Genomic DNA, 9,500 nt, shown 5'->3' on the forward strand with positions numbered 1-9,500 from the left:
TGTACAGGAGAGCTACTGATTTTATTGAGTTAATTTTGTATCCTGCTACATTACTGAAGGTGTTTATGAGTTGTAGAAGTTCCTTGGTAGAATTTTTGAGATCGCTTATGTAAACTATCATATCATTAGCAAACAGTGAAAGTTTGACTTCTTTTCTGATTTGTATTCCCCAGATCTCCTTTGGGTGTCTTATTGCTCTAGACTAGGACATCAAGAACTATATTGAATAGATATGGAGAGAGTGGACAACCTTGTCATGTGCCTGATTTCAGTGGGATCTCTGGGAGTTTCTCTCCATTTAGTTTGTTGGCTGTTGGCTTGCTGTATATTGACTTTATTATGTTTAGGTATATTCCTTGTATCCCTGCTCTCTTCAAGACCTTTATCATAAAGGAATGTTGTGTTTTGTAAAAAAAAAAAAACTTTTTCAGCATCTAATGAGATGATTATGGGGTTTTAATTTTTCAGTTTGTTTATCTCTGGGATGAAGCCTACTTGATCATGGTGGATGATTGTTCTGATGTGTTTTTGGATTCAATTTGCCAGTATTTAATTTAGTAGTTTTGCATCATTTTTCATGAATGATATTGGTCTGTAATTCTTCTTAGTAATGTCTTTCTGTGATTTGGGTATCAGGGTAATTGTAGCCTCATAAAAAGCGTTTGGTATTGTTCTGCTTCTATTGTGTGGAATAATTTGAGGAGTATTGGTATTAGTTCTTCTTTGAAAGTCTTGTAGAATTCTGAGCTGAAACTATCTGGTCCTGGGCTTTTATTGGTTGGGAGAATTTTGATGACTGTTTCTATTTCTTCAGCAGTTATATTTATCCAGAAAGTTGTCCATTTTCTTTAAGTTTTCCAGGTTTGTGGAGGACAGGTTTTCAAAATATGACCTGATGGTTCTCTGTATTTCCTCCATGTCTATTGTTATGTCCCCTTTTTTATTTCTGATTTTGTTAATTTGGATATTCTCTCTCTGCATTTGGTTAGTTTGGATAAGGGTTTGTCTATTTTGTTGATTTTCTCAAAGAACCAACTCTTTGTCTCATTGATTCTTTTATTGTTTTCTTTGTTTCTATTTTGCTGATTTCAGCTCTCAATTTGAATATTTCCTACTGTCTAATTCTCATAAGTGAGTTTGCTTCTTTTTGTTCTAAAGTTTTCAAATGTTCTATTTATTCACTAGTGGGATTTTTCCAGCTTCTTTATGTAGGCATTTAGTGCTATGAACTCTCCTTTTAACACTGCTTTCATTGTATCCCATAACTTTGGGTGTGTTGTGTGATCATTTTCATTGAATTTTAGGAAGTCTTTCTCCCTTTATTTCTTTTCTGACTCATTGATGATTCAGGTGAGCATTGTTTAATTTCCATGTGTTTGTGGGTTTTCTGGAATTAGTATTCCTGTTGACTTGTAGTTTTAAACCATGGTGCTCTGATAAGGTACATTAGGTTATTCCATTTTTTTGTATTTGTTGAGGTTAGTTTGTTTTTTTTTTTACTGAATATGTGGTTAATATTTGAGAAGGTTCCATGAGGTGCTGAGAAGAAGGTATATTCTTTTCTATAGATGTCTGTTAAGTTCATTTGAGTCATAACATCTGTTAGTTCTATTTCTCTGTTCATTTTTTTTTGTCTGACTGACCTCTTCAGTGGTGAGAGAGGTGTGTTGAAGTCTTCCACTATTAGTGTGTGGGGTTTAATGTATGATTGAAGCTTTAGTAGTGTTTCTTTTACATATGTGGGTGCCCTTGTATTTGAGGCATAGATGTTCAGTATTGAGATTTCCTCTTGATGGATTTTTCCTGTGAGTTATATGAAATGACCTCATTGACTGATTTTAGTTTGAAGTCTATTTTGTTAGATATTAAGATAACTACACCTGCTTGTTTCTTAGGTCCATTTGATTGGTATACTTTTTCCCAACTCTGAGATAATGTCTGTTTTATGAAGTTGAGATGTGTTTTTTGTATGCAGAAGGGTGGATTCTGTTTTCGTACCCAGTCTGTTAGCCTGTGCCTTTTTATATGTGAATTGAGTCCATTTATATTAAGGGATATTAATGACCAGTGATTGCTATCTCCTATTAATTTAGTTTTCATTGTTTGTGATGCTAATTGGTGTGTTTTTCCCTTATTTGGGATTTGCTGCTATGGGACCATCAACTGTCTGGTTTTTGTTGGTGTAGCCAACTTCCTTGAGTTGGAGTTTTCCTTCTAGTATTTTGTGTAGGGCTGGGTTTATTTCTAGGGAGTGGTGAAATCTAATTTTGTCATGGAATATCTTGTTTTGTCCTTCTATGGTGATTGAAAGTTTTGCTGGGTATAGTAGTCTGGGCTGGCATCCATGGTCTTTTAATGTCTGCATAACACTTGACCACAACCTTCTGGCATTCATTATCTCCAATGAGAAGTCAGGTGTAATTCTGATAGGTCTACCTTTGTATGTTACTTGGCCTTTTTCCTTTGCAGCTCTTAATATTCTTTCTTTACTCTGTATGTTTAGTGTTTTTTTATTATTATGTGATGAGAGGACCTTTTTTTATCCATTCTATTTGGTGTTCTGTAAGCTTCTTGTATCTTCATAGGCATATCTGTTTTTAGGTTGGGAAAGTATTCTTCTATGACTTTGTTAAATATATTTTCTGTGTTTTTGAGTTGAACTTCTTCTTCTTCTATATCTATTATTCTTAGATTTGGCCTTTTCATGGTATCCCATATTTCCTGGATATTTTGGGTTAAGCTTTTGTTAGATTTAATGTTTTCTTTAACTGATGAGTCTATTTTCTCTATTGTAACTTCAGTGCTTGAGATTCTCTCTTCCATCCCTTGTATTGTGCTGTTCATGCTTGCTTTTGTGGTTCCTGATAATTTTCTTTCTTTCTTTTTTTTACGAATGACACTTTATTCAGTCATTTTCTTTACAACTGAAACTCTGGGAATTCAATTGCCCGTGAGCTTCTTATACACACCAGAAAAAGTTTCCACCTTGTGCTCCACGTTGTTCTGCTGTGCTTTGTCTAAATGAACCTTTATGAGCCAGCTGCCGTCCAGTTTCACACGGATCCTCTTGCCCACAATCTCACTTGGGAAGACCAAGTCCTCAAGGATGGCGTCATGCACTGCTGTGAGCGTGCGGCTTCTGGGGCGCTTCTGCTTATTTTTTGTACAGCTTTTCCGAGTTGGCTTGGGCAGAATCCTCCTCTGAGCAATGAAGACTACGTGTTTCCCACTGAACTTTTTCTCCAATTCACGAACCAGCCGGACTTGGATTTTTTGGAAGAATTTCAGCTGAGGAACTGGTACAAAAATTATGATGGCTTTCTGGCCACCACCAACTTCAATTTCCTTGGCCGCGGTGATGTTCAGCTCCCGCAGCTGCGCCTTGAGATCTGAGTTCATCTCCAGCTCGAGCAGCGCCTGAGAGATGCGGGACTCGAACTCGTCTGGCTTCTCGCCATTGGGCTTGACGATCTTGGTGCTCGAGCTGAACATGGCTCGCCCTTACGGAGTCGGCTTGGAAAGAGGCCCAGCTCTCGCGAGAACTGCTCATATCCCTGATCATTTTCTCATAATTTCTGTTTCTATAACTTCCTCGGCTTGCGTTTTTTTATTGTCTCTATTTCAGTTTTCAAGTCTTGAATAGTTTCTTTCACATATTTGATTTTTTTCTTGGTTTTCTTTGAGGGATTTGCTAATGTCTTCCAATTTTTTGTTTGTCTTTTCCTCCATTTCTTTAAGGGAATTTCTCATTTCTCTTTAAGAGTTTCATACATTCTTTTGAAGTTATTTTAGATCATTTTCTTATGCTTCATCTATATTTGATTGTTCAGGACTTGTTGTTGTAGTGTCTTTAGGTTTTACTAGTGTTGTGTTGCTTTTTGTGGTGTTACGTGTGTTCTTACCTTTTCTACTCATCTTTTCCTCTAACAGATGTGGTTGGGGCTGTCTGCGATACCGTTGAATAATCTAGTTGCCAAATAATCCAAAGCTCAGATGGTTGTTCCTGGTGTTAGTTCCACAGTTCTAGTTACCCTTTTGGTTACTTTGTGTTCCTGGAGGTAGTTCAGAGCTCCTGTGCTTTGCTCTGCTCCCTTGGAGTTTTCTGTCTCAGGCCTACTTTGGCCTAGGTTACTGGCTTTGACCTGTTTCTGTAAATCCTGGTCTGGATCCCCTCCTGCAGAAGTCCCTGGATTAGAATTGGTCCCACAAAGGCTTCTGGCTCTGGTCTGCTGCCTCAGAGTTTCCAGGCTCTGGTACACACAGAACCTCAGAGGACCTGGCTCAGGCTTACTCCCTCAGAAGTCCCAGACTCACACTCAGACCTGCAGATATTCCAGGTTCCCGACTATTCCTTTTCATGTCCCAGACTAATGCCAGGACCCAAAGAGATCCTTGCTCAAGCCTACTCTCTATGCAGTCCCAGACTTATGCCTGGCCCCGCAGAGATCTCTGGTTCCTGCCTACTCCCTAAGAGGTCCCAGATTCATCCCTAGACTGTCAGAAGTCCTGGCTCAGGCCTAGTTCCTTGGAGGTTCTAGACTCGCACCCAAACCCACAGGGGTCCTGGCTTAGGTCTACTCCCTTGAAGGTCCCAGATTCATGTCTAGACCCTCAGCAGACTCTGGCTCTGGCTCACTGGCTCAGTGATTACTCCCCTGTACCTGTTCCGGTGGAGACTGCTGACTCTGGATCAGGTCGCTGGCCCAATCCTGGTCTGCCAGTGTCCTGGGACTGGATGGCTCCCAGGACTGGATTGGCTCCTGGCTTCTGCTCCCATGGAGCTTGTTTCCTCAGGCCCACTCTGTCCTAGGTAGCTGGTTCAGTCCCACACCTGTGGAATTTGTTGCTCAAGGCAGAGTTCCTTGTCTCACACTGACTTTGACCTAGGTTTCCAGCCTTCCCTAGGCAGAAATTTCAAGGCAGAGAGAATATTGGGAAGAAGAGAGGATTATGAGGTGTCCAATCCAGGCCCTAGACACAGAAGAAGCAATGTGGGAAGTTCATAGATGAGGTAAATAAACCTCAGGGCAACACATAGATTAATAAAAATGGGTTAATTTGTTATAAGAGTTGCCTAGGAATATGTTAAACTATTGGCACAGCATTTGTAATTAATAAATTTCCATGTTGTTATTTGGGAGCAGCTGCTGGGACACAGAAAAGTCTGCTTACACCTGTAGGCATGTCTGTGGGGCAATTTCTTGATTACTGTCTCCACCTACCATAGCACCAAGGTTACACGTCCACACATGGTCACACCTGGCTTTTTATATGGATTCTAGGATCTAAACTCAGGTCCTAGTGCTTGTGAAGCAAGAACTCTTGCCACCGGGCCATCTCACCAGTTCTATTTCTTTTCAACGATAGGAAGTCATTAAATGTTAACTACATGTCCTCAGGTATAGCTGTTCCAGGGCAAGCCATATGCCTTCATGAGTTTCATGATTATAGCACAGTCTGGTCACTCAGTGTTATGCTGGAAGCATCTTAACTTTGTTCATCCAACAATTCATTCCAAAATTACCACCCATTGATGGTTTTGCCTTGTATCTTCCAGAGAATTTTCTAACTCAAGCATAATTTCAAATCTTTGCTATTGTTTTATATAAATAGTTTCTTGGTTTTTAATGCAGTGTTTTCTCTACTCATGGAGTTGCTATCAGAGCCTAAAGAGTGACTTCTAAGTGTGCATAAATATTTCATACAAAGTTTTAGAATCACAGGATGAGAATCACACTTTATATTTTAAATAAAACCAGAGGCTTACGTTTATGCTTGGAATCCTTTCATTTAGACCAGGGAACATTTGGAAACAATAAAGGGTGTAAAAAGCTGAATTTCAAAGGGCTTTAAAAAAATTTTTATTTGAAAAAAATGAGGTTTATAGAAAGGATGCAAAGATGGAATAGAAAATCTCCACACCTTTCACACAGTTTTCTAATTCTATTTCTGTTGCCTTGACAAATATCCTGACCAAAAAACAATACAGGATAGAGTGTCTGTTTGTCCTACAAACTAGGTCACACTCTGTCACCACAAAGAAGTGAAAGTAGGAGCTCAAGCAGGAGTCACATCAATCTGTAGTGGAAGAAGGGAGAAATGGATGCCCCATGCTGCCTTCTTGTTTGCTTTCATCTAGCTTTCTCCTGTATGGAACAGTTCAAGACCCCTTGTCTAAGGAATGGTGTTGCCCACAGTGGGCTGGGTCTTCCCACATCAATTAACAATCTCCCACAAACAAGCTCATAGGTCAAACCAATCTGAATAATTCCTCATTTAGCCTCTTCTTAGGTGATTCTAGGTCATGTCTGTTGAAAGTTAAAACTAACCAGCACACAATGTTCCATGTTATTTTTATATAAACATAATAATTTATGTTTATAGAGAACCAGCATTAGTGTAATGCTATCACCTACTTCATATTATATTTGTACCTCTTTGATTCTTCCATTTCCTATACCAAATTCCAACTTGGGATAGTTTGCTGCCAAACTATCAGTAGGTGATTGCTATAGTGAATAGCCAATGTTACATAATGGTTTTATGGAAATTTGTTTAGCTAATTTTAACATTCTAGCTCATCAAGAGTGAATGAAGTGCAGAGCATACTAAAGCTGAGGTGTTGGACTGACTTGCCAGCTTAGGAGATAAAGGCCTCCAAGCCTGTTGACGTGAGTTCAGTTCCTAGGATCTACATGGTAGAAGGAGAAAACTGACTCCTGAAAGTTGTCCTTGGATCTTCATACATGCACTGTGGCACATGCATGCCTACACATGAATAAATGTAATAAGAATTGCAAAATAAAAGGCAAACTGAGGGTGTCTTTGTGTTGTGGACTTGGGGCTTTTCGTAAAGGTCCTCTCTTCTGTTGTACTTGAAATGAACTAACCTGGCTTGTGGGTTGAGAAAGGAAACTAACCACACTGTGTATATGAAATCCTAAGAAATCATTATAGCTTCATTATTTTTCTCCTAATAAGTATGCTTATATGTTTCTTTGGGCATCTGCAGCAGATGTCTCACTAAAGAACAGTCACAAGTGTCTTTCCTACCTGTCCACCATGCCCATATCTGTTTTGTAGATCACAGTTCTACATTTCAGTCTTATTCCTTTGCCCTGAGAATCTGCCCTAAGCTCTCACTAATATTAGTTGGGTCTAAACAAGAAAAGCTGAGTAGTTTCAATGTCTTGCCCTATGCTGGTTAATTCTCCATCCTCCCATAGTATGAGAGAATTTATTGAATTGCCTATTAAGGAAGTTGGCTGATGGGAATGAAATTACCCAGGAAGCTTGTAAACTTTGAGGGGTAGTCCCATTCCTGAACTGCCTGAGAAGTTAGATGAGGTTTGGGACTGATGGCACATCAGCTCTTCCCCTTGTCTAATCCTACACTCTCTCTTCCTCCTCCATAACCTTTATTACAAGAGAGCTCCTTAATAGACAGTTTAAATTTGAGTCAGAGTCTGCACACAGAGCTGGGGTTAGGAATAAACAGTAGAGGATTTGTGTGGTAAGTGTGAAGCCCTGGATTCTATCCTCAGCAGGGGTGTGGGACACACCCTAGAAAGAGAAAGAGGAGAGAAAGAAAGAGAAGGCCAAAGAGGAGGAGGAAGTGAGGAAGGAAGTGGAGGGAAGGAAAATGAGAGAAAAGGGGAGCTGCTTTCCAGAAAGCCACTCTCCTTGCAAGTGATCAAAATCCATGCACTACAAATAGTGTGTGAAGCAAGTAAGCATGCAACATCCTTGCATACCTTAAAGGCTGTGTGAGTGTACCTGTGTGTATGCAATTTTGTACATATGAAATTATATGTGCATATTCTGCCAAGTTTTCTCAGTGTTATAAATTTTATAGCACATGCTTTTTATTTACACTTTTGCATTTTTACATATTGATACATAGAACTTTTAAATGATTGCCTATTATTAATGTGTGGTAGAAGCACTAGCTACATGCGTGTGTGCTGTGCTCACATCTCTGTTTATTCAGTACCTACTTACGGAGTGTCTGTCATATCTTAGGCACTGTTGTAGGTGCTCAGGACATCAGCAGGCTGTCCCATGCTGCACTTCAAGAGTTAGTGGACTTATTATTTCTATGTTATGGGTGTAAACACTGACATTTATTTCACCAAGATCACAGAAGCAGTACAGAGGGGCCAGGGCCACTGTAGGTAGCTCCCCACCAGACCGTCTCCCTGTCTGTAAATTATTACACTGGCCACTTCTTGTCTTGATGGACAGTCAGGCTGCATGCAATGGAGGCTATTATAAAGAAAGCAATGTTGTTCACCTTCCCCCTTTATCCCTGGGTGCTGCAGACCCAGTTTTAAAAGACACATAGAAAGGAGAATGAAGTCGGTATTGAGCCAGGTACCCGTTTGTAGTGTGAAGCGGCAGGGCTGCGTTCCCGCCGCCCAGTTCCCAGCAACCAGCTAATCCGCCGCCGGCTAGCTTTACCCAAAATAATTACACGGAAACTTTATTCTTTTAAATACTGCCTGGCCCATTATCTGTAGCCTCTTATTAGTTAATTTTCACATCTTCCTTTAACCCATATTTAGTAATTTGGGTAGCACCACGAGTTGTGGCTTACCAGGAGAGATCTTAACCTGCGTCCATCTCGGAGAGGAGCAGCATGGAGACTTCTATGCCGACTGCCTGAAGCGTCTCCCCCACTCTACTTCCTTGTTCCCACAATTCTGTTCTGTCTACTCCACCTACCTAATTTTCTGTTCTTAAAGGGCCAAGGCAGTTTTCTTTATTAATAATGAAAGTAACACATAGACACTCCTCCATCACATCCCCTTTTTCTGTTTAAACAAAAAAGAAAGGCTTCAACTTTAACATAGCAAATTACATATAACAAAACAGTTATCAAGCAAGAATTACAGTTACAATATTTAAATCTATTTTATCTTTTATCATAACTAAGGAAAGCTATAACTATCTATTTATTCTTTAACTCCATCAAAGACTCCAGAAGGATATAATGCTACCTAAGTAAACAAGAAATAAGTAACTTATAAAACTCTAGAAATGACAGAGACAACTCGCTGCCTGGACAGTCACCCAAAGTTCCTCTGTACCGTTGGGGCATCCATCTTCGGGCTTCAGGCCCACAGTATCCAGCAGACATTTCCATGAAGCAGAAAAATTCCAAAGACAGTTCAGTCACTTTCTGCTGTGTCCTGCAGAACGTCTCGCAGACTCTTTCACGAATCAGGAACCCCGAGAGACCATCTCACCTTTAGGCAAGTTCAGCAGTCCTCTCTCTGCGGGTTCTTTGTGTCCAGTTTATGGAACAGTCCAGGCAAGAGCAGTTTCTTGCCCAAATGGCTAACAAACTCCATAAGTAGCCTCTTCGATGCCCATCTTCCTCTCGAAGTAGATTGGTGCTGCCAGGAGCAGACGTGTCTCATTGTCATGAAAAACCCTAAGTTATTAAAACATTAAATGCCATATTCTGCAGTCTTTGAAAGATATGAAGAATATCTATC

General features: G+C 40.0%; 1 protein-coding gene across 1 annotated transcript; it reads right to left on the reverse strand.

The window, feature by feature from the left end:
• Positions 1-2,940: 2,940 nt before the first annotated feature.
• LOC119817679 (40S ribosomal protein S7-like) lies at positions 2,941-3,492 on the reverse strand. Its single transcript, XM_038335038.1, has one exon. The coding sequence runs from the start codon at positions 3,490-3,492 to the stop codon at positions 2,941-2,943; it is 552 nt and encodes a 183-aa protein (XP_038190966.1).
• Between the last annotated feature and the right edge of the window lie 6,008 nt (positions 3,493-9,500).

This window comes from Arvicola amphibius, chromosome 6 (genome assembly GCF_903992535.2).
Source record: "Arvicola amphibius chromosome 6, mArvAmp1.2, whole genome shotgun sequence".
Taxonomy (NCBI): domain Eukaryota; kingdom Metazoa; phylum Chordata; class Mammalia; order Rodentia; family Cricetidae; genus Arvicola; species Arvicola amphibius.